This window comes from Chionomys nivalis, chromosome 1 (assembly GCF_950005125.1).
Source record: "Chionomys nivalis chromosome 1, mChiNiv1.1, whole genome shotgun sequence".
NCBI classification, from domain to species: Eukaryota; Metazoa; Chordata; class Mammalia; order Rodentia; family Cricetidae; genus Chionomys; species Chionomys nivalis.
In genome coordinates this window covers 34,653,750-34,679,449 of record NC_080086.1, presented here as the reverse complement: position 1 = coordinate 34,679,449, position 25,700 = coordinate 34,653,750, and the positions used below count along the sequence as shown (strand labels likewise).

At 48.2% G+C, this 25,700-nt stretch overlaps 1 protein-coding gene across 1 annotated transcript in view; it reads right to left on the bottom strand.

Moving 5' to 3' along the window:
* Tmem40 (transmembrane protein 40) overlaps nucleotides 1–23,231 on the bottom strand; it is a 34,775-nt gene extending 11,544 nt beyond the window's left edge. Inside the window, exons 1-3 of the mRNA XM_057784842.1 lie at nucleotides 23,122–23,231; nucleotides 2,711–2,791; nucleotides 1,953–2,084 (exon numbers count right to left, since the gene is read on the bottom strand). Of these exons, the coding sequence (XP_057640825.1) occupies nucleotides 1,953–2,084; nucleotides 2,711–2,791; nucleotides 23,122–23,140 (232 nt within the window). The 5' untranslated portion in view covers nucleotides 23,141–23,231. The remainder of the gene's footprint in view (nucleotides 1–1,952; nucleotides 2,085–2,710; nucleotides 2,792–23,121) is intronic.
* Between the last annotated feature and the right edge of the window lie 2,469 nt (nucleotides 23,232–25,700).

The following is a 25,700-nucleotide window of genomic DNA, read 5'->3' as shown; positions in this document are numbered from 1 at the left end:
AAAAAAGCAAGGTTTAGTTTATTAAGCACGGGCTAGCACGGGTCCTCTGCCTCACAGTCTGACGCAGCAGATGGAGGGAGAAGGACCCCGTCTACTACTGTAAGGGGTTTATAAAGACAAAAACCACAAAACAATTACAAGGTTACAGTCTCAAAATACAAAATTACGTATCCTATATTATAATTGGCTAAAGGTGAGGTAAAGCTCAGCTGTTAGTTCCTGATAGGCTATGAGTATCTAAGGAGGATAGCACAGCCCCCCTGAAGATGTCCTCCAGACATCTGCTGACCTGTGCTAACCGCAGGAGCTGCTTGAAATATTGTCCAACTGATATCACCCAGCTGACAGGGGAAGTTGGGTAGGGGAATGGGCTGCAGTCAGCAACTTCATGTAATTTAGGTTTCTCCATTAGCTAATACTTCCCCTAAAGAGGGGTCCTACAGCCTTCAGCTTATCCTGGGGACTGGCCCCAAAAGGGCCCGGCACAGAAATGGAATCTTTTCTGGCCTTTCAATTTCCTTCTTTTCTTTTTCTTTTGATTTATCTATTTATTCATGCATTTTACTTGTGTGGGTGCTCTGTCTTCCCACACAGCAGAAGGAATCTGATCCCATTACAGATGATTGTGAGCCACCGATGTGGCTGTTGGGAATTGAACTCAGAACCTCTAGGAGAGCAGTCAAGTGCTCTTAACTGCTGAGTTATCCTCCCATCTCCCCCATTTCCTTCTTTTCTATATTTTACAAATATACATCAATGAGAAAGAAAAACAAGGATCTTCATTGCAAAGTATCAAACAACATGAAAAATATAAATAAAATGAAATGTACTCCAGATTCTATCAGCCAGGGACAATGTCCATTAACAAGTGATTGACAATTATTTTAGTTTTGCCTATGATTTATTCAGAACATAAATTTGGGGTTTAAAGGGTGTGTTTATTTGTTTTTTGTTTGCTTGGGGTAGTCTCTCTGTGTAGCCCAGGCTAGTCTGGGACAGCCTGTCCATCTTTCTGCCTCTGGTTCCAAAGTGTTGGGATTATAAGTGCGTATCACAAATAAATGGATCTAGAAAACATCATATTAAATGAGGTAACCCAGACCCAGAAAGACAAATATCATATGTACTTACTCATAAGTGGTTTTCAGACATAAAGCAAAGAAAAACCAGCCCGCAAATCACAATCCCAGAGAATCTAGATAACAATGAGGACCCTAAGAGAGACATATATGGATCCAAACTACATGGGAGGTAGAAAAAGACAAGATCTCCTGAGTAAATTGGAAGCATGGGGACCATGGGGAGGGTAGAAGGGGAGATGAGAGCTCAGACCCACCGTGTAAAATAGATCATAGTGCTGACTCTCCAATTGAGCAAGCAGAGAACCTACTCCCATACACTCCCCAGTCCCAGAAAGACCTCCAAGTTTGTAACTGAGCTTTCTTAAAGCAGGTCACATAGCCTCCTGGGCTTCACCTGTAAAATGAGACTGCCAATAGTATTATATCTCCCTTAATGGGGTCCTGCAAGAATTGGTTGAGTTAGTTGAGTTCTTACATGTAAACTACTTGGAAGAGTACCTGGTAGTAACCACTCAATAAATGATAGTTCCAATGTGGTTATAAATTCAGCCTTAGTCAGGCCGTGGTGATACACACCTTTAATCTCTCTGAATCTCCCAGAATCAGAGGCAAGCAAATCTCTGTGAGCTCAAGGCCAGCCTGGTCTACAGAGCCTGGTCTAGGGAGTTCCAGGACAGGCTCCAAAGCTACACAGAGGAACGCTGTCTTGAAAAACCAAAAAATTAAAAAATAAATTCAGCCCTATATGTTTTCTAAATTTATTCCTATTAGTGTGTGTGTGTTTCTGGGGACGGAACCCAGGGCTCTGTACTTATGATGCAAGCACTGTACCATCAAGTCATACCCCAGTCCTAAGAATGTTTGCTATACCTGAGGAGGAGGAGGAGGAAGAGGAAGATGAGGAGGAGGAAGAGGAGGATGATGATGAGGAAGAGGAAGACTTGTCTCTCTCAGATCGTTCGTGGGCCTTTTCATCCTGCTTGTGGAACTCTGTCTCTTGGTCTGGAGATACACAGACAAGGTGGTGAGTGCTTCCTGCCCCCTGCCCCCTTCCTGGCCACAGTACAGCTTCTCCAGGGAGTACTCAGTGAACTACTGGGTACTATGACTTTGAACATCCAAGGCCAAGATCAAGGTTCTCAGAGACCTCTGGGTAGGGGTAGAGGTGTCAAAGACAGCCCTAGGCAAACATTCCTCTCCTTATAGACCCTAGAAAAGAGGCTTCTAAGGCCCTTTCCTCCTTGTCCCCACCTGGAGAACTCCAGACTCAGAGTGGGTACTGGTTCAGCATTCTCTAAGTCACACAGAGAGGCCGCCTGTGGTCAGGTCCTAAACCTTCCCTTTCTCCAAGGACAGACACATGAGACCCTTCCCAGCTTCTAGAGATGCTCCCCGCTTCCTAAACAAGCTTCCCAGAAACTTCTCAAATTCTGGGGAGCGACTGAGGACCTGCTCAGCTGGGAAGTGTGGGGCACAGGCACAGGAATGGAAAACCACTCTCTCCTACAGTTTTGATGTGACCGTCACGCCACACGGCCTGAGCAGGGACTTTGATGGTCCCAGTCCCACCCAAGCTGGACCCACACCCCCAGAGACCGTGCTCAGAGGATCTGAGAAGGCAAACTTACAGTCCAGATTTTCTGTTTCCCTGTGGATTCCACTGCTGTCTTGAGACTGGGAAGAAGAGCCTGAAGCCTCCATCACTTTCCCTGGAAGAAGAACAGTGAGTTCTTAACTTCACTTTAGTTAATATTCTTCATATGTAAAGAGCTTGGCAAAGGAATAAGGAAAGGAAGGAAGGAAACACACAACATTTGAAGTTATAAGGATTTTTGGTTTTTGTTTGTTTGTTTTCTTTTTTAATTTCTTTTATTTGTTTTATTTTGTTGTTGTTGTTGTTTTTCGAGACAGGGTTTCTCTGTAGCTTTTTTTTTTTTTTTTTTTTGGTTTTTTGAGACAGGGTTTCTCTGTGGTTTTGGAGCCTGTCCTGGAACTAGCTCTTGTAGACCAGGCTGGTCTCGAACTCACAGAGATCCGCCTGCCTCTGCCTCCCGAGTGCTGTGGTTAAAGGCCTGCGCCACCACTGCCCGGCAACAAAACCCCTTTTAAGGTGTGCTATTTATGTTAGTCTTAGGTTTTGGTGTTTTCTTTGTTGTTGTTCAGTTTTGTTTTGCTTGTTTGTTTGTTTTTGTTTTTTGAGACAGGGTTTCTCTGTGTAGCTTTGGAACCTGTCCTGGAACTAACTCAAACTCACAGAGATCCACCCGCCTCTGCCTCCCGAGTGCTGGGATTAAAGGCGTGCGCCACCACCACCCGACAGTCTCTACTTCTTACTTTTTTTTACATTTATTTGTATAAAGGTAGAAAAACAACAGGAGGTGCTAGGGAGATGGGTCAACAGTTGTGAGTGAGCACTTGTTATAGCTGGGTATGGGGGCACCCAGCAGTCGGGAGGCAGAAGCCGGAGGATCTTTGAGTTTGTGGCCGGCCTGGTCTATCTACATAGGGAGTTCTAGGCCAGCCAGAGCTGCATAGTAAGACCCTGTCTCAAAGAAAAAAAGTAACAAGAACAAAAAGAGCACTTGTTGCTCTTGCAGAGAACCTGGGTTCCATTCGAAGCACTCACATAGTGCCTCACAATGGAACTCCAGTTCCATGGGATCCTACTCCATCTTCTGGCCTTGGAGGGGCACTACAGACACACATGGAGGCAAAACACCCATACACATACAATAAATACATTTAAAACAAAAAACACATGCCTTATTACATCACTCATGATACAAAGGGCATGTGCCCACAATTTCCTCTGCACTGCTGACAGACCAGTCAGGTAGGAGCAGGATCAGCCCTCATCTGTGAATTCCCAGACAATTAAAGATGGTCTTATTTGACCCTTACAGTAATCCTGCAAGGTCAGCTGTTGTGGGATATTTGATCGCACTGTGAAACCTCAAGACTGTGGATCAGGGGTAGAGCCAACGACTAGTTGACAAGAATTAGCCAGAGAGCACGAAGGAGCTTGGAAGACAGAGTTTCTCTGATATAGCGGGTTTTCACCCCAGTATCTGACTTCCGAGACTTTACTGGTAAATAGAACAACATAGACTGAAAACAACAGGCAGTTTTGCTATGCATCTATTAGAGGTGTTGGCTCTCAGAGATGATCTCGCACAGGCTGGGACTCCAGAGTTCAAATTCTGTGTCTCACACCTGGAAACAGTGACCAGGGACACAAACTTGCTCATGGGCTACCATGAAGGCAGGTCAGAATATTTATGGGTGGATGGTGAAGACCAAACCAGGAGTTGAGAACTGAGTCCCTTTGGGACAGCATGCTCAGCTTGCCTGAGCTTCTGAGAAATCAGTAGAGGTCACTAGAGGTGTGTCTGCGGGTGGGGACACAAAAAAATCCAAATGGCTAGAAGAGCAGATTGTGGGGAGGAAATATGCATCACTAGGTCCAACCTCCTGATTTTAGATAATCCAGGAAACTATCAACCAAAGACTACATTTCCCAAGAATCCCTTGAAGTTGGGTGTAGCCATGTGTTCCCTTGCCAAAAGACAGGAGCAGATAGATATAATGGCCTGGTGGGAAATGCTTAGTGGATGTGGGTGAAGTAGAAATTCAAACCATTCTGTTTTCACACACACACACACACACACACACACACACACACACCTGCTATTTAAGTGTTACTGATATGAAAGCAAGTAACTTCCACACACCCGTACTCCATGTTTCAGGTAAGGCTCCTCAGAGGATCTGACATTCCCACGAGATCATGAACCTAGACAAGGCAGGGACTCAGGCTGGTTTATGTTTCTGATTCCCACTCTCTACATGCCCAGGGTGAGGCACAGAGCGAAAGGTGACAGCAATGACAGAGGATGGCAAGGACTATGACGAGGACGAAACAACTCTCAGGGCTGCCAGACAGTCACCACTACCCAATCAGGGCTCACTGTGATTGTGCCCATTTTATCGGTAAGAATGCCAAGGCAAGCCGGGTGGTGGTGGCGCACGCCTTTAATCCCAGCACTCGGGAGGCAGAGGCAGGCGGATCTCTGTGAGTTCGAGGCCAGCCTGGTCTACAAGAGCTAGTTCCAGGACAGGAACCAAAAAAGCTACGGAGAAACCCTGTCTCGAAAATCAAAAAAAAAAAAAAAAAAAAGAATGTCAAGGCACAGCGAAGCTGAGGAACTTGCCAGGCACACATAGCTTGGAAAAGACTGAACAAGGGCTGCTGTTCTGTCCAGGTTAAGAGACTGGAGCCCAGATAGCAGCACCAATGCCCAAACCTGTCGCCAGCATCAGGAAAGAAGCCATAAATAGTCACTAGCAGCATTAAGAAATTCTGCTACCCTGGCTTAGATTTAGCCACTCCAGACACCACAGTGAGTGTCCTCATAGGCTAGAGAACTTCCAAGGGCATGTTTTTGGTGTTTTCAGAGATGGGGTCTTGTTGTATCACCCAGGCTAGTCTTACATTTCTGAGCTCAATCCATCCTCTCCTCTGAGTAGCTGTGTCTGCAGGGGTACATACCAAACCCAGCTTTCTTAGATAATATGGTGCTGACCCATCAGAAGGGGCAGTATCTTTGCCCCATCTTCCCCTTATATACTTTCAACTACAAGAAAGCATACACAGTTTTTAAAATCTCACAGCCGAGGTTCTAACTGCAGCGCACTGCCCAACACCTAGAGACACGAGCCCACCAGGAGGCATGCAGGAGGAGCTAGCTGGGAGAAGCCATGGCCTGGGCAGGAGCAGCTCGGTGGTAGAGTGGGCAAGGCCCTGGGTTCCTTGCCACACCACAGAAAGCAAACCATATAACACATGGCTTCCTTTGAGCTGAAACAGACTTTGTGGAGCTGAGAAAAAGAAGTGAAGAGAGAAAAGGGAGGAAAGAGAACACAGTGTGTCCCGTTACCTGCAGTGCTGAGCTGCGCTGAATTGTTTTGAGTTGTTGTTGTGCTGGGAATCAAACCCAGGACGTGCTAAGCAGCTTCTTGGCTACTGAGTGACATCCCAGACCCTATCCATACCCCCTTGTCTGTTTGTTTGGTTTGTTGGTTTTTAAGACAAGGTCTTACTATATAGCTCTGGCTGACCCGGAACTCACTATGTAGACCAGGCTGGCCAAGAACTCACAGAGCCGTTCGCCTCTGCTTAAGTGCTGGGACTGAAGGTGTGCCCCACCGCACCTAGTTTGTTTTGTTGTTGTTACTACTATTTTTTTTAAGATTTATTTTATTTATTATGTATACAGTGTTCTGCCTGTGTGCATACCTGCACCCCAGAAGAGGGCACCAGACCCCATTACAGATGGTTGTCAGCCACCATGTGGTTGCTGGGAATTGAACTCAGGACCTTTGGAAGAGCAGGCAATGCTCTTAACCTCTGAGCCATCTCTCCAGCCCCTGTTGCTACTATTTGTTCAGTTAGGGTCTTCCTATATAGTTCAGGCTGCTTCAGTTAGGGTCTTCCTATATAGCTCAGGCTGCTTCAGTTAGGGTCTTTCTCTATAGCTCAGGCTGGTCCAGTTAGGGTCTTCCTATATAGCTCAGGCTGGTCCAGTTAGGGTCTTCCTATATAGCTCAGGCTGGTCCAGTTAGAGTCTTCCTAGAGTCCAAAGCAGCTGACCTATCAGCAGGGGCAGATGGAACCATCAGAGAAGAAGGACGGTGTTGGGTCCCCTGGAACTCGTTCCAAGGGATTGTGATCCACCATGTGGGTAGTGAGAACCAAACCCAGGTCCTCTGCAAGAGCAGCCTTTCAGCATCTGAGCCATCTCTGTGCCCAGGCCCTTCCTCTTTCCATGTTCTCATCCCATGCTGTCAATGTCAGCATGGCATCTGTGTGCCCACGACTGGGTTTCTCCACCAGTTCTCGCTGTCACCTGCCCGCTGGGGGTGCTAATGACCACAGCAAGCCCTCTTGGTCTCACAACTTGCGCCTCCTGTGTCACTATCACACCACCCAGGAGGGAGGTACCATAGGACTCTGTTTCATAGAGGGGAAATCTAAGGCCAGGAAAGAAAGGAACCTGTATGTGGTCACTGCTGTGGTCTGAATGTGCGGCGAGGTGCAATGGGAAACTTCATCTCAAGCAATGGTGTTGGGGAGAGGTCTGACAGGAGATCAAACCCCGAGGAGCTGCCCTGGCCACTACACTGACTTGTAGAAGCAAGTTTGCCCGGCATAGTGGTGCACGCCTTTAGTCCCAACACTGAGAAGGCAGAAAACGGTAGATATATGTGAGTTTGAGGCCAGTCTGTTCTGCATAGTGAGTTCCAGGACAGCCAGGGATACATCGTAAGACCCTGCTGCAAAAACAAAAAGAAAGAAGAAAAGAAAGAGAAAAAGAAAAAGAGAAGGAGGAAGGAAGGAAGAAAAAGAGAAGCGAGAAAGCAGGACGGGGCTGTGGCTCGGTTGGTAGAATGTTTACTTAGCCTATTGTTTACAAGTCCTGGTCCCTGGTCCCACCTCTATCATATAAAATGGCTGTGATGGCTCCCATCTGTAGTCCCAGCCCTGGGAGATGGAGGAAAGAGATTTCAGAATTTAAGGCCATCTTTGGCTATTAGAGAGCTGAAGGCCAGCCTGGGCTACATGAGAATCTGTCTCAAGCAAACAGCAACAAAACAAAAACAAATCAAATCTGGCCCTGGTTTGTTTTGTCCCCCGTTAGGAGGCACAGAGTTCTTGGGCTCACAGATAAACACAGATAGCCCGGAGTGTGCCACCCTGTCCTTGTGGGTTGTCAACCACGAGGCTTCCAGGTGTGACTGGCCGTGGTGACTGTCCTCAGCCGCTTCTCCAGGCACTGGATGAATGTCCCAATCTTCCAATCTTACCTTATCTTTCTGGGGTCAGGACTCATCTGGAGCTCCCTCAACCTCCAATGCCCAACTAGATAAACCTCCAATATTCACTAGGCTGCAAAGGCACAGGGGCCTTGGAGGTAGTAGGGGCTGTAGGACATGCAGGACAGGAAAGGAGGAAAATCAAATAGGCTTCCCAAGATCTTACCACTCGGGACCTGGTTCAGTCTCTTGAGCATTTTTATGACTATTGTAAGAAATGTCTGCACTTACAGTGACTCAGTACAAATCACATTTAGAGGTTAACACATTAGAAAGTCAATATGGGCTTTTCCCTCATTTCAGTGCTGGGGATTGAACCAGGGCCTCAGCGCACCGGACCAGCATCTACTGGACTTGTACCTCAACTCTGTTTTCACTTTATTTATTTATATATTTATGTGCAGAGGAAGGAGAGGGAGGAACAGCCAGATATAAGATGGACATTCCCAGGCTAAAACCTAGATGTAGACAGGGATATGTTCCTCTCTGAGGGCTGTCCCGAAGACTTTTTTCTTTTCATTTACTGAGACCAGATCGTATGAAGCCAGACTGGTCTTGAACTTGCTGTGTAGCCTGAGCTGACCATTCAGTTCCTGATCCTCCTGCCTCGATATCCCAAGTACTAAGATTACAAACACACACCACCATGCCCACAATGGCCAGCCTCTTTTTGTTTTGCTTTTTTATATCATCCATAGTAATGTCCCCCAACCTCCGTTCTCATGCCCCACCCTTGCCCTAAGGTTCCCAAAGCAGCCTTGCTCTGACCGCCACCTACTGCCCACTTCTGTCCATCTTTAAGGGCCCTCATGGGCTGGCGGGTAGTGGCTATTCTCAGGTACGATCCCATTGCTGATCAGCATTGGGGTTTGACCTGCTCCATTTCCAGCCTGGACTCGCTCCCCACTCTTTAGGACCTGGTGGTCCCTGCTCCTAGGAGTCACCATATTGATGTCAAACAGTGCAAGCATCCCATCGGCATAGCACGCTACAGCCTAGAACCTCCTGGATTCAACTTCCTGGGTAGCAGGGCTAAAGGAAAGCACCACCCCACCTGGCCCAGGTGCAGGTTTAAATCCTTGTAGCCATCAACCTAATTTACAGTTGCTGGCATTTGAATGCCAACACTACAGAGGATCTACTTGATCTGCTTTTTTATTTGTTTGTTTTGATTTTTAAAAAATATTTATTTTAAACTGTGTTTGTGAGGGTATGTATACTTGAGCACAGTTCCCATGGAGACCAGAGGTGTCAGATCCCCTAGAACTGACTGTTGGGAGGCGTGGGAATTCAGGTCCTCTATAAGAACTGCACATGGCTCTTAACTACCGAGCCATCTCTTCAGTCCCAAGGACCTACTTATCTCTAACTCAGTGTCTAGCACAGCAGCAGTCCAGCAAACACTGAGTTTCCTTTTTCCAAAACCAGCTGCTGTGTGTGTGTGTGTGTGTGTATACAGACGTACTTCCCTTGCACACACGTGTAGATGCAGAGATTGACATCGTATCTGCCTATATTGCCCCATTTTTTTGAGAGCAGGCTTTCACTGAGCCTGGTACTCCCCAGTTTGCACACTGGATAGCCATCAAGTTCCCAGGCTCCGCCTGTCTCTCTCCTAGCACTGGTGCCCACCATGCCCAGCTTTTTACGTGAGTGCTGGGGATCTGAACTCAGATCCTCGTGCTTGTAGAGCAGGCCCTTTGCCCACCGAGTCATCTCCCCGATTACTAGGTTTCCTATCTGAGCCCAACATGCTCCTGGAGCCCCAAGTTCCAAGGTCAGGAAAGTAGAAGGTATTTCCTTCCTCACTAGCCAGCCAAAGCCTGAGAAGGCCCCAGAAGCCCTGGTCCACTGCACCTTCTAAGGAGTCCCTGGAAGGGGCTGGAACTTCAGAACTGTTCCTTGATGCATTCTTTTTTTTTTTTTTTTTTTTTTTTTTTTTTTTTTTTTTTTGGTTTTTTGAGACAGGGTTCTCTGTAGCTTTGGAGCCTGTCCTGGAACTAGCTCTTGTAGACCAGGCTGGTCTCGAACTCACAGAGATCTGCTTACCTCTGCCTCCTGAGTACTAGGATTAAAGGCATGTACCACCACCGCCCAGCTTCCTTGATGAATTTTTATTCTTGTCCCTGCTACCAGACTGTGCTGGCCTCAGTTTCCTTATCTGTACAAGGAGTGCTAAGCTCTGTTGTTCTGAACACTATGGGAATTAAATTATAAAGTCTAAAACCTAAGAGATTTCACATAAAACACAAGCCCCCTCCCTTCTAGATACACAATGTCTCCAATGTCTCCCAAATTTAACTAATGATCTGGGACCATGAATTCCTGAGACTCGTTGGAGGTTTTAGGTCAGGGATGCAGCATCAGGAGAGAATGTGGTGGTTATCTAATTGTTTTGCACCTGTAACTAGACTGGTGCACTGCCAGAATCTCTCCGACATGGCCGGCCTGTTTCCACCTCCCCTCTCCAAACACGGCTGGATAGCTTGGGACCTGTCCCCATCTCTGCGGTGCCCTCCAGGGCTGCTGTTCTAGTCCTAGAGCACTCCCTTCTAGATAAGCCTTCCAGGTTAACCTGTCCAATCACAAAGAACCTCGGGGTTCAGGCGTGATGGGACCTGCCAAAAAAACTAGAACAGTGTTTAACAACCTTGTGAGGACAGCGGGCCTTTAACATGCTCCGACGGCAGGAAGCTTGTGTTTTAGTGCCTTGTGAGACTTGTGCAATGTGAAGATTACAGACTCTGAGGTCTGCAGGAAAGAACACTCCTTCATGTGGTCTCTCTCCTCGATTGTGCAAGAGCCCAGTCCTTGTCCCCAGAACGTAGTCCAGGGCTTTCCACACAGCCTTGGTGACCTCAGGGTCGAAATCTCCCCCCTGGAATTCAGGTCTGGGTGCTGTCACTGCCTACTGTGGACAGTACCTGCCTCTCAGATCCATCACTCACAACGCTGGGGTACACTGAATCAAACACAACCCATGTGGCCGCGGGACACAGACCACAGGGGCCTTTTTACCAGCAGCGGGCTCAGGGGTGTGACCTATCAGTACGGGCACCTTCAGAGCTACCCTTAGAACAGGGCTGCAAGAGGAAACCGAGTCAGCAGCCCGAGAGGCTGGCCCTGGAGTATCCTGAGACTACCACCATCTGCCCTGAGCCAGTGGACATGTCCCTTGCTTCTTCAGTGCCCCTCTCATCCTATACAAACAGGGACAAATGCCACCACTGGGCTTTGGAGCTCCTTGGGGCTGCAGGCAGAGAGCACAGGCTCTCACACCCTTTGTGTCTCCTTCACACACAGGGTCCAGATTAGACCATTCTGGCGGCGGGGGGGGGGGTGGACATACGAAGCCTGCGTCCCCACTTCACTCCCACTTTGCCATTTTTGCAAACCTGTTTCCCCCTGTGTGAGATGGATACTGCCATGTTGCAAGGGCTTCTATGAGAGTTGAGCTAAGAAGGTCACTGAGCTCCTGTGAGCGAGAACCATGTGTTTCCCTTACATAGAAAGAGCTTCAAGGGCTGGAGAGATGGTTCAGAGGTTAAGAGCACTGGCTGCTCTTCCAGAGATCCTGAGTTCAGTTCTCAGCAACCACATGGTGGCTCACAACCATCAATAATGAGATCAGGTTCCCTCTTCTGGTGGGCAGGCATACATGCAGAAAGAACACTGTATACATAACGAATGAATGAACGAATACATTCATTCATACATACATACATACATCATACATATATAATAAATCTTTAAAGGAAAAGAAAGTGCTTCATAAAAATCAGTTCTGAATTTAAGAGCCAAGGAGATGGCTCAGTCAACAAAATGTTCACCTTGCAAGTATAAGGACCCGAGTTCAATGCCCAGAATCTACGCAAACAGCCACACCTACGGGTACACACTCGTAATCTCAATGCTGGAGAGGCAGGGACAGGCAGATTCCTGGGGCTTGATGACCAGTCAGCCTCACCTAATCTTTAGCCCCAGGACCAGTGAAAGATCCGGTCTCAAACAACAAGGTGGGTGACAGGCGATGTGGCTCAGCAGTTAAGAAAACTGGATATTCTTCCAGAGGACCTGAGTCCGATTCCCAGTACCCATGTGACAGCCCACAATCATCTGAAACTCCAGTCCCAGGGCACCCAATATCTGCTTCTGGCCTCTGCAGTCACTAGGCATTCTCATGTAGGCAGAACACCCCCACACATAATAAAACAATAATAAGAATTTTGAAGAACAAACAGGTGGATAGATCCCAAGGAATAAGACCTGAGCTTGTCCTCTGGTCTCTATGTGCACACAGCTGAGGTGCGGATGTGCAAACACACACATAGACCTGAGAGAAACAAGCTTAAGTTGGTGAGGCAGCTCAGTGGGTAGAGGTGCCTGCCACAAAGCCAGACAACTTGAGTTCCATCCTCGGGACTGGCTCCCCCAAGCTGACCTCCACCTGCATACTTCAGAACACACACAAATATGTAAATAAATGTAATTAAAATGGCTGTTTGGTTGTTGTTTGTTTTAAAAAGCAGGCCTGCGACATTCCTCAGCTTCCCAGTAGGAGGGCCCTAATGGGAAGGAGTTAGGTAACCAGGAGGCATGTCCTTAAAGAGGACTGTGGAACCCTGGTCTTTCTGGTCTCACTCTTCCACAGGCTTCTGCCATGTTGTACTTCTGTACCACAGGCTAAAACCTCACACACCTTTCTTCCCTCATTCCACAACACCCTCACTTTTATTCCATTGTTTCTTCGGGGTGCCCTCAATTTTTTTATATATCTGAAAGTGAACTTGAACTTCTGATCATCCAGCATCCACCTCTCCAGTGCTGGGATTGTAGGCATGGGCCACCATGCTTGGTTTTTCTAGTGCTGGAGACCAAGCCTGGGTCCTTGTGTAGCTAAGCAAGTACTCTTCCAATTGAGCTGCATCCCAAGTCTATTTTTGTTGCTATTTTTTTTTTCTTGAGATAAGGTCTTGCTGTGTAACCCAGGCTGGCCACTTCTGCTTGTTTCCTGAGTGTATCACACGCCTGGCAAACCTTCTGTAAGTAGATTATCTCAGGTATTTTGTGATAGTGTCAGAAAGCCGACTAGCACAGAACTTCCCAGAGAGAAAGAAGGAAGACATCACAGTTTCTGCTTTGTCTCCTATTTTGTCCCAAGTCAGACCAAGGGGATTCAAAGGTGGGGCAACAACTCACACTGTCCAGCCAACTTCCCAGACTAGACAGACCTATTCCCATGGCAGAACTAAGATGCTGCCAGGGCCTGGGAGCTACAGAGGATCTGAGAATGACACCTGAACTAAGATGACCAAAGGGACCATCGAGGGTGACACCTGATTGTAGCTACATTGATGAAGGATGGTGGGTCAGCTTGAAGACTCCTCAGATAGACCAAGAGCAGGTTTATTCTTTGTTGTTTATTTTGTCTCATTTTCTAAGGAAGAGTTCCTTTTGGCTCGTGGTTTGACATACTCCATCACCTTGGGGATAGCATGGAGCAGGAGCCTGAGGCAGCTGGTCACACTGTTCCTGAGTCAGGAAACACAGAAAAATGAATACATGGTGCTCAGCTTGAATTTTCTTTTTTATTTGATCTAGAATCCCAGCCCAGAAGGCTGGGATGCCCACATTCAGGGTGGGTCTTCTCTGATCAGTTAAACCTTTCCGGAAACATCCTCAGAGGTGTGTTTCCATAATGATACTAAATCCTGCTAAATTAATAATCCAAATTAAGCAACTCAGGAATGTTTTTGTTTTCTTCTGAGATGTATGCTCTCAGATGCATGTAGCTCAGGCTGGCCTCCGATTTATAACCTTTCTAGCTCTGTCTTCCAGGTGCTGGAATCACAGGTGTGCCCACTACACCAGGCTTAGATCTCAGATGTAGGTGTGAGAAAGGATTTCATGTCGCTGTCTGGCCTCGAACTCCTGAAGATCTGAGATTTTTTTTATTTTATTATTTATTATGTATACAATATTCTGTCTGTGTGTATGCCTGCAAGCCAGAAGACTCCATTACAGATGGTTGTGAGCCACCATGTGGTTGCTGGGAATTGAACTCAGGACCTTTGGTAGAGCAGGCAACACTCTTAATCTCTGAGCCATCTCTCCAGCCCAAGATCTGAGATTTTTAAAGATAACTTGAAAGGTAAGCGCCTAGCATGGTGTACAACACATGGTAGGTGGACAAGCACTGTCTGCTACAGCGGTAGCATGGGCCAACAAGGCGTAAGCACAGAGCCAAGCTAGCACAGCCACAGGCCATATGTAGTGAGGATGACGACCCCATCCTCCCCATCCTTCATCCTTGGGTTCACACTCTGCATAGAACATGATCTGGAGAGACCGACAAAACCCAGGGGATGTGGGGTCCCGAGACTCCATCTAATAGAAGTACCGGAGGAACAGGGACTCAGGCTTGAACACCATTTGAACAAACCCAGGCTGCTACCCAGGGTTAGTATAGGTCACTCCCATTTGAGCTGTGAAACCATCCAGCTCAGTATATGAAGTAATTTTTCTCAGAAACAACCGCCTTGGGGTGACCCTGAGCACAGTCAAGTGTGGAGTCAAGTTTGTGAGCAGTAGCAGGTAGTGACCACGTCCCCAGTCCGGAACCTGTTAGCCCTTGGGACAAACATCTCCAGAGCAGAAACAAAGTCTGTTTCTTTTTACTAATTTTGTTTGTTTGTTTGTTTGTTTTCGAGACAGGATCTAACTGTGTATCCCTGGCTGTCTTAGAACTCACTATGTAGAGCAGGCTGGACTCCAACTTTGAGAAATACACTTGACTCCCAGGATACTGGGATTAAAGGTGTGTACTGCCACATAGGATCCTTTCACTTTCTTTTCTTTATATGTATTGGTGTTTTGCCTGCACATATGTCCGTATCAACGCATCAGATCTCCTGGAACTGTAGTTACAGATAGTTGTGAACTGTCATGTGGGTGCTGGGAATTGAACCTGGGTCCTCTGGAAGAGCAGCCAGTGCTCCTAACTGCTGAGCCATCTCTCCAGCCCTGGGAGCCTTTCTCTACCGCATTTTTAATGGGGAAAAAAAACCAGCTAATAGCACATAGTACAGTCCTGATGTGCACCCTTAGCCCAAGTCAGGCAGAGCACAAGTGTCCCTGTACAGTGTCCCTACGGCCAGTGAGGAACCCCACAATGCAGGCTGAGGCACAAGCAGTGTGCAGGAGCCCCACTGGGTAGATGTGAGACTCAGACAATACAGCTGCCGCCGAATCAGCCCCAAGGGTGAGCAAGTGGCTTCAGAGTCCCCAGAAAGAAACCACGGATGGAGATAGAACTAATTGTGGAAGTAAAAGAGAGAAGCTCAGCCGGCCCAGCCACTGCACTTCCAAGTCCTCCTCCAGCCTCATTATCCAATGAGGACCGGCAACTCTCAAATTGCTTATTCGATCAATAACAAGAAAAGCACTTATTTAAAAAAAAAAAGTGGCCGGGCGGTGGTGGCACACGCCTTTAATCCCAGCACTCGGGAGGCAGAGGCAGGCGGATCTCTGTGAGTTAGAGGCCAGCCTGGTCTACAAGAGCTAGTTCCAGGACAGGAACCAAAAGCTACGGAGAAACCCTGTCTCGAAAAATCCAAAAAAAAAAAAATAAAATAAAATAAAAAAAATAAAAAAAAAAGTGGTTCTCTTCACTTTCAGCAGCCATCCTCACTCCCTAAGAGCATCAGGCCACAGGACATGAGTGTACGGTGCCTAACGTGTAGACACAGATGCTTACTGGCTTACTTACAGTGGGATTGGGTCCTGGCAACGCACTGGGACCTGGAGATAAGTTGAGAATGCATTACTGTGCCTAACCAAAGCTCGTGAGCTCAGCTGCACAGCGCACTGAGTGCTGGGTTATCATCAAGAGGCTCAGCTGGACACGGCTGCTCCATGTTCAGACGTGGACCAGCATTTGCTCTGAATGCCTGTTTGCTGGTTGTTGTTGGTGGTGGTGGTGTGTGTGTATGTGTGTGCGTGTGTTACAGGAAAATGACATCAAACCCAGTTTAAAAGTGGACAGAGGATATAAATAGATGTTTCTCATACAGGTGGCCAATAGATCTCTACATCACTATTCATTAGGGAAACGCAAATCAAAACCACAAGGAGGTTCCACTTCACGCCCACTAGCATGGTTAAATGAGACAGACAGAAACAGCGTTGACAAGGACGAGGAGGCACTAGAGAGAGGCCTCATGGGTTATGGTGGCCAGGTAAGATTGTGTAGCCTGCCCTGGAAAAACAGTCTGGCAGTCCCTCAAAATGCTGTCATTACCAGCTAATCCAGGATCCCACTCCTAGGTATATACTCAAAAGAACTGAATTCTGGGCTGGTAGGATGGCCCAGTGGGTTAAGGTACTTGCCACCAAGCCTGACAACCTGAATTCAATCCCTAGGACCTATCAAAAGGAGAGAACCAACTGCAGCAAGTTGTACTATGACCTCTACACGTGCTGTGGCATGTGCACTTGTACACAAACACATGCACCCCCACACACAGATAAGTAAGCGTAACTTAAAAAGAAAACTGTAAAAGAAGTGAAACCAGTATTTATGCCGAGACCAGCGCATGGACGCTTATGGCTGCTTCATTCAAAATAGCCAAAGAGTGATAACAAGACAAATATCCATCAACTGGTAAACGGATACACAAAACAAGGCATAAACAGAACTATGCAGCCATGCGGGGAAAGAGAGGGTGTTCTGGTACTGTGCAGGTGAGCATCCAAGTCAGAAGGAACCACATACACCATGCATATGAACTGGCCAGGCATGGGCTAACAGGATGACTTAGCAGGTAAAGGTGCTTTGACCCCAAACCTGACCACCTGAGTCCCATTTCCCATGACTCATGTGGTGGAAGGAAAGAACTGACTCCTAAAAGCTGTCCTCTGATCTCCACATTTGTGCCATGGCATGCACTCACATGTATCACACACACACACACACACACACACACACTTTTCTTGCAGGGGAAGAGCCCACTGTGGGAAGTGTCCCAGATAGCTCTGTCTGAGCAGTGTTTATAAAATTGATAGTCAAGGGTATATAATTCACTGAGATAGGAGAAATCTCTGCACTGAACCTTGTAAAAAGAGAAGAGAGTTTTGTTGACAGGAGCAGGTGAGAGAGAGTCTCACGTAGCCTAAGGGTGACTTTGAACTCCTGATCCTCTGGACCCCACCTCCCTGGCACTGGAATTATAGGTTTATGTTATTTCAGAAAGAGGAGAGGGACAGAGACTAAGAGTGAGAACAGTCATGGCTGGAAAAACAGCTTTGGGAGAATTCCAGAGCCCAGGTGGCATTGCAAGGACCATGTCACCCTGAGTTCTGGTCCTATTCCTTACAGATCTGCTTACTTGACCCTAATCAGGACCTCCCCAAACATGTTACTTCTCACCATGCCTCCCTCGCACACCCTCCCAAGAGGTTGGGCCCTCCCAAGAGGTAGGGCCTCTGGAGCAATTATAAACAGAACAAAAGAAAACAAGAAGCTCTCTTCGATAACCTCTCTGCCCTCTTAAAAGGCTTGTTGGAGGCTTGGGGACCAGAATGCTCTGGGCAGAGACTACAGGGAGAGAAGTGACCCCAAGGGGACTGGATGGGCTGGTTCTCTGGGGTCTGCCAGCAGCCTCTCCCTGGGGACCATCCCCACTTGAGGAAAGGCTCTGCCTGGGAGCAGGGCTTGCCTCCCTCCCCCTCCCCTCCTGCGTGGTCAGCATTTTCACACTATGGGTGCCTTTCTCCCATGTCTTCCAACCTGGCTGGGCCTCCCGGTGGCTCCTGGAGGGAGGGTGGTGTTTTACCTGATCTAAGCTTGAGGCAGAGACCCTTTAGGATGCGGGTTCCACCACAGCAGGGAGAGAGAAGCCTACAGACACTGAGCTAAACGACTTCATTTCCAAACCAGACAACCGAGGTTCAGTGAGGTCAAGGGGTTTGCTAAAAGTCTACACAAGCCAGCGATAAGAAACAAAGCTGGTTGTGAACTGTGGGCAGGTCTAAGCTTGGGGAAGTGTCAAAACAACTATGGGGGTAAGTGGTTCATCCTGCCTGACTTCATCCACAATAGAGACCGAGGTGCCTCAGGGAGCCCGGAAGGTGCAGAGTTGGGCTTCCATCCCAGGTCCACAAAGCAAGCACACAGAGCCAAGTCTAATGATGAACCATTTTTTTCCAATCCTCCTAAAGCCACCCACCTACCCCTCTGCTTGACCAGTCCCATGCCCATTACCTGGAGTCCCTGGGCTCCTGTGAGTAGTAGCAAGGCCAGCGGTGTTCTGATTGTGAATGTGACCAGCCTGGGGAAGGAGAGGCCATGGCATCCTGACAGCAGAGGGCGGGGCAACCATGACGTTGCCCCTGGGCCTCCCTGGCTCACCCGGCTGTTGTGGCATTCCTTCCTGTGGTGCTATCAGCCCCCAGGCCTTCCTGTCTGACTTGCCTCTTCCCGCACCCCCCCCCCCCCCCCCGGCAGCATCCTCGGAGGGGCGGATGGTGGCATACGTGCTGGCTGCTGCAGATCCCAGGATCATACCTGTAACCTCAAGCCCCCAATGGCAACCGTATTGGGCTGCTCTAGGCTGTGACAAGCTCCAGGAAAGGAGGAGCTGAGAGTTTGTCTTGGGCAATCCCTCTTTGCTCAGGAGGTTGATTCAGGCCCCAGCCATGTGTCCTGACCTGCCCTACAAGTCAGAAGATACTGCCATACTCCCTGCTCCTGGAGCCCAGGCTGGAGTGCTCAGGAACCATAGAGAGCTTGGGGACCATGGAGAGGGGCTGAAGGCTAGGGTGGTGCTTCTCCGGGGAAGGAAACTGGGCCAAAGCACCTGTCCAGGATGGGTTGGAACCGAGTCTTCAAGAAGCGGGAAACATCACACAGCTGCCGCCTCTGCCTTGTGCTCACTCATCAGTCACCCTGTGCTGTCACTGACCAGGGGAGTACAGCCAGCAGAGACAAAAGGCAAAGCCAGGCCCAACCCTTGACTGTTTTCTCAAGCTCAGCACACAACTGACTTGTGAGGCGAGCCCTACTGGACAGCTTTTGATTTATCCCAAATCCACCCAAACTCACTTCCACAGCCCCCATATATGTCCCTGCTTCTGCCATGTCACTGTTGTTCCCTGAGCAGCTATTCAGCTCTATCCCCACTAAGCATACCCTCCAGATCTCAGGACACAGCCCGTGTCCTTTACTGTCTGCCCCAGACTCCATGACAGCCCCTCTCCCTCAGCCGGTGCCATACTGAAAATGCTCCAAATATCCAGATAAATACCTACCTTAGGTTAAGAGCACTGGTTGCTCTTCCAGAGGTCCTGAGTTCAGTTCCCAATGACCTCATAGTGGCTCATAACCATATATAATAAGATCTAGTGCCCTCTTTTTTTTTTTAAATATTTATTTATTTATTATGTATACAATATTCTGTCTGTGTGTATGCCTGCAGGCCAGAAGAGGGCACCAGACCCCATTACAGATGGTTGTGAGCCACCATGTGGTTGCTGGGAATTGAACTCAGGACCTTTGGAAGAGCAGGCAATGCTCTTAACCTCTGAGCCATCTCTCCAGCCCCCGATCTAGTGCCCTCTTCAGGCAAGTGTACATACAGGCAGAACATTATACATAATAAATACATCTAAGAAAGAAAGAAAGGAAGAAAGAAAAGAAAGGAAGGAAGGAAGGAAGGAAGGAAGGAAGGAAGGAAGGAAGGAAGGAAGCCACCTGGCTCCTTCCTTCACTCTTTCTGTCTCTGTTCAAATGTCACCCGCCCTGTCCAGCCTGCCCTACGTCCTCCTCAGCCTGTTTCACTCCTCCACATGTATTTTTTTGCTCAGATTTCCTCATAAAGTATTTGTCTAGGATCTGGGACAGAGATCCATGTGTAGAAGGCATTGAGTCCATTTTGTTGAATGAGTAAGAGATTTGAAACAGCCCGATGTGTGTGTGTGTGTGGCAGAATCTGAAATAGCCTGTGTGTGTGTGTGTGTCGGTATGTGTCGGTATGTGTGGTGGTGGTGGTGTGTGTGTGTGTGTGTGTGAGCAGAAGGAGGTAAGAGGTACCATTGACCACTGTGTTGAGGAAAACACACAGATCATCCCCTTTGACATGAGTGGCGGCTTTCGAGCTAAAAGAGACAGAGGAAGCCGAAGAAGCAGGAGTTCCGAAGTCACACCAAGAAACGGCATGGCGACCTGAGGGCAGTGGAGCCCCATGGCCGGGTCTGTTAGGAAGTCAGCCCTTGGAAGCTATGTTATCAACTGACAGGGATGTCTTGAGGGATGGGGGATGGGATCAGGGACGTACCAGGATGTGCTGAGGACAGTGTCTGCCAGTCACAGGGTTGACAGGGCCTGGAGACTGTGATTGGGGAACTGAGATGCGCAGAGCATGCTAAGTGCATGCTGAATTGTAAAGGCTGGATGGAAAATAAAGAATAATTCTTTTGGAGACAGAGTCTCTCTAGGTATCTATGGCTGTCCTGGAGCTCACTATGTGCACCAGGCTGACCTCAAACTCACCAAGAACTTTTTCCCCTTGGTTTTTCAGGACAAGGTTTCTCAGTGTAGCTTTGACTCTCCTGAAACTCACTCTGTAGACCAGGCTGGCCTTGAATTTACAAATATCTGCCTGCCTCTGCTCCTGCTGGGACTAAAGGTGTGTGCCATCACCTCTCGGCTCCAAGAGCTATTTATTTATTTATTTATTTATTTATTTATTTAGTATACAATATTCTGTCTGTGTGTATGCTGCAAGCCAGAAGAGGGCACTAGACCCCCATTACAGATGGTTGTGAGTCACCATGTGGTTGGTGGGAATTGAACTCAGGACCTTTGGAAGAGCAGGCAGTGTTCTTAACCTCTGAGCCATCTCTCCAGCCCTCCAAGAGCTATTATTGAGAGCAGGTATCACCATGTTCGGCTCATTCTTCCTTTCTTTTTTGTTATTAATGATGTTAAAATGAGTTAATGTGGAGTAGACTCGGTTTATAAAGTATGTTAATAAAACTTTAACTGTTTTTAGTGTAGCCACTGAAAGTTTAAAGTGTTTAGTAGTTACAATGTATGATGGGTCTGAATCAGCCAGCACAGCCACCAGGTCTCAGTCATGTGGGGGGTAAGGATGAAAGGGTGAGGGAGACCCTCAGACTAACTGTGACTCTTCCTTCCTCCAGAAGTTCCTTTTTGATGAGACTGCAATTCAGATGCCCCGGGGGAGAGCCTGGATGGCCAGCGTTCAGTGGGACCAGTGGGACACAAGCACACATGCAAAATCCCACCTTCTCAAATAAGAACTTGCTAGAAATGAAATATGGTGAGAGGCTAGGCAACGAGGCCTCCTCCCGAGAGCACTATATAAGAAGAAACTTCAAGACCCCTATTTTTGTTTGTTGTTTGTTTGAGACAAGGTTTCTCTGTAGCTTTGGGGGTTGTCCTGGAACTAGCTCTTGCAGACCAGGCTGGCCTCAAACTCACAGAGATCCACCTGCCACTGCCTCCCGAGTACTGGGATTAAAGGTGTGCACCACCACCGCCCAACCTAAATTAGGTATTCTTAAACTGGGCATAGTAGTTCACATTTATAATCCTGGCACTCAGCGACTTAGACAAGATGATCTTGGGCTCCAGGTTGCCCGCGACTGCATAGGGAACTTCTGTCTCCAAAACAAACAAACAACTAACTTGGTTATTCTCATAATGTTCTCACTTCACTAAACAAGCAAGAGACAGAATCACCTGGAAGCCTCTTAGACACTGCTAAATCCCCAGAACCCTTCTTAGACATTCTCAGTCAGGGGTTGTGGGATCCCCCAGGCTATCTTAGCATGCCTGCTCGTGTCTGAAGTCCCCTGCCATCTGCAGGTTTGAATGCCTGGCACACAGAAAGAGCTCCCCAAGAGCCGGCCTCTATCTTATCTTCTAGTCCTGTCACTCGGCACCTCCCCCCGCTGAGCCTCAGTTTCCCTCTCTGCCCCTCCTGCAGCACCTGCTTGGGTATTTACCTGGAGCATGACAGATGCGCCTCCACATGGGCAGATGTCACAGTCAGGACAGACCCGTCTGAGGTGTCAAGGAGCCCTGGCTCCAGCGTAGCTCCACCCAGGTGACTTCAGTGCCCAGAGTGTGGGTGACTCATGGCACAGCTTCCCACCATGCTAGAGCTCAGCTGACAGCCCCGGGAGTCAGCAGAGCAGCTGAGCATGACTTATGCCTTTCCTGCATTCCAGAACTGCTAGCCAGGCCCCTGACTCAGCAGGCATGTGCACTCTGCAGACAACAGTCGGACAGCTCAGCCTCAGTTTCCCCATTTGTCAAAATGGCGAAGCAGCAGCTCCCTACACACGACAACGGAGCTTGTGTATATTGGCCAGTGATACCCAGCCTTAGTGTTCTTGGAATGAGACCATGGGATTCCTGAAGAAGCCCCCGGTGGCTTCTTAGGCCTGACACATACTCCCTGTAGGTATAGAGGGGAGAGAAGAAACCTCACCCACGGTGAGCACCAAGAAGGCTCTGGCTGTTTACACCCTCCCAGAGGACGTCTGGGAGGCCAGAAACTATCTTCACCATCTGAAATTGTCTATTAAATGAATCCTCTAAGAACAGGGGTGGTGGCTTACACTTGTACTCCCAGTGTACAAGAGTACTTATACTCAAGAGCTGAGGCAGGAGGATCTCTGTGAGTTTGGGGTCAGCCTGATCTACATAGGGAGCCTTATCTAAAAAAATAATTAGTTAATTAAATTTAACACAAACAAACACAACTTGAAATCACAGAGTATTGTGCCCATTTCATGGATGTGGAAAGTGTGGAGGAAATGATTTCTTTCTCAGGGTGACAAGGCTGGGTTGAGATTTGCACAAAGGTCTCCCTGACTTGAAAATTCTAACCCTTTCCACTTTTCCACGGAGAAACTCCAAGTTAACCCCCACAAGCTTCCACAGCTCCAGTTTGCGATGTTCAAATCTACGCCTGAAACCGGAGCTTTCCCCCTCCTCCTCCTCCTCTTCTTTATTCTCCTCCTTTCTGTGGTGCTGGGGATTAAACTGAGGGCCCAGCACTGAGCCACACCCCCAGCCTTTGATCCGAATCCTTCCCGTTGGCTAACCATGCTGGACGTCGTTCTACCTGCTGTTTACCTTTCTTCTGGTGAGACATCAGTCCACGCGTCTTGCCAACTGCCTGCTTGCTCCCGCCTTTGCTGCTAGGCTGACAGAAGATACAGATTGTCCGTCAGCTCGTGGTGAACAGATATTCCCCGTGTCCACAGGCCACCCTCTGAAATGCTGACTAGCCGTTCCCTTGTCTATTCACAGCAGTGAAGCAGACAGAATGAACAGTTTTTCAGTGGTTTGGATCCCCTCCCCCCCAGCCCCGCCCCAGTGCTGGGAATAGAATGTAGGGTAGGCCTCCTGCCTGCCAGGGGAGGGTATGACTGAGCCACACCCTGAGCCCAGCACCTCACTGGTGGGTACTGAGCAAGAGTCTATGGGTGAGCCAAGTATACAGCTCCTAAATAGTCGTTGTAAAAAGAAAAAAAAAAAAAAAAACCAAAGTCTCACTGTGTAGAAATGTTTTGTATGCCAGGCTGGCCTCGAACTCACAGAGACTCCCGTCTCTGCCTCCCAAATGCTGTGATTAAAGGTGTGTACCACCTCACCTGACCCTCATTTTACAGATGAGCAGGTCTAGGCCTAGAGGTTGCAGGATCTTGCTTGTGGATCCCAAGGACTTTGGGGGCAAAGGTAGGACCATAAACCAGATCCTCTGACCTTCAGGCAAGCCCTCATGGGTACTCTTAGAAGGAGATGTTTTTCTTGCTCTCCTCTCTCATCTCAGATGGGTGTGCACTGCTAAACCAGCTTACCCAAGTGAGAAAAGGCAGAGGGACCCTATGCAAGGCAGAGAGGCCACTGCAGGGGGGACAGGCCCACCTCCCAAAGGACCCATTTAAGAAAAGAAGCACCTCCCTACAGAAAAGGGAAGGGTAGGCTTCCAGAGCGAACAAAGTTCAGGGAGACCCTGAAGCTAAACGGCAAGTAACTTATTTGAGATCACACAGTCATTACTGGTAAGATTTGGAGGTTCCAAAGCAGATGTAGTGGCCCGTGCCTCTAACTTTAGTGCTGAGGAGGTTGAGGCAGGATGATTGTGAGGTTTTAAGCAGCCTGAATAATATACTGAGATCTTGTCTTAACCCAAATAACAGCAAAGGGAGATATCTGAGGGTTCAACTGACCAAACTCACTGAGGCGCCCTCCATTTGGCACAAATACTGGCTTTCCATAGGGGAAGGAAAATAGAGCATTCAGATGTGCCTGATAGAACCTAGAGGGACCAACACTACAGAACAGTCAGATGTGCCTGATAGAACCTGGGGGATCAACACCACAGAACAGTCAGATGTGCCTGATAGAACCTGGGGGATCAACACCACAGAACAGTCAGATGTGCCTGATAGAACCTAGAGGGACCAACACAACGGAACAGTCAGATGTACCTGATAGAACCTGGAGATACCAACACCATGGAACAGTCAGATGTACCTGATAGAACCTGGGGGACCAACACCACAGAACAGTCAGATGTGCCTGATAGAACCTAGAGGGACCAACACCGCGGAACAGTCAGATGTGTCTGATAGAACCTGGGGGACCCAACACCACAGAACAGTCAGATGTACCTGATAGAACCTGGAGATACCAACACCATGGAACAGTCAGATGTACCTGATAGAACCTGGAGATACCAACACCATGGAACAGTCAGATGTACCTGATAGAACCTGGGGGACCAACACCACAGAACAGTCAGATGTATCCAATAGGTCCTAGAGGGACCAACACCACGGAATAGTCAGATGTGTCTCATAGAACCTGGAGGGACCAACACCACGGAACAGTCAAATGTATCCAATAGGTCCTAGAGGGACCAACGTTTGGGTTTTAGGGAAGGGGAAAGACTGTCCTTAAAGCCAGGCAATAGGGCAGTCATGCAGAGACCGTCTTTCCTGGAAACCAGTGCTCCATGAGGAAGGGGCAGGAAAGGCTCTTGAGGTGGCTCACAGAGAAGGCACGTGTGTGAGAGGCACTCATTGGTTGGAGGTGGAGTTATAGGTATTTGTGAATCACCCTACCTGGGTGCTGGGAACTGAATGAGGGTCCTCTGGAAGATCAAATAAAAGATCTTTGTTTGTAGCTGGGCCGTGGTGGCACACGCCTTTAATTCTCAGTACTTGGGAGGCAGAGACAGGCGGAACTCTGTGAGGTCAAGGCCAACCTGGTCTACAAAAGCTAGTTCTAGAATGGGTTCCAAAACCACAGAGAAACCAGGTCTTGAAAAACCAAGAAAGAAAAAGCCGGGCGGTGGTGGCTCATGCCTTTAATCCCAGCACTTGGGAGGCAGAGGCAGGCGGATCTCTGTGAGTTCGAGACCAGCCTGGTCTACAAGAGCTAGTTCCAGGACAGGCTCCAAAACCACAGAGAAAAAAACAAAAACAAAACAAAAAAAAGAACAACTTTGTGTTTTGAGACATGGTTTCTCTATGTAGCCTTGGCTCTCCTGGAACTTGTAGACCAGACTGTCCTGAAACTCACAGAGATCCACCTGCCTCTGACTCCCCAGTGTGCCACCACTGCTGGGCTTTTTTTTTTTTTTTAATTTTCAAATGAGAGGAGGAAGGAAAGAAGTTAGAATGGAGAAAGGAAGCAGGGAGGTC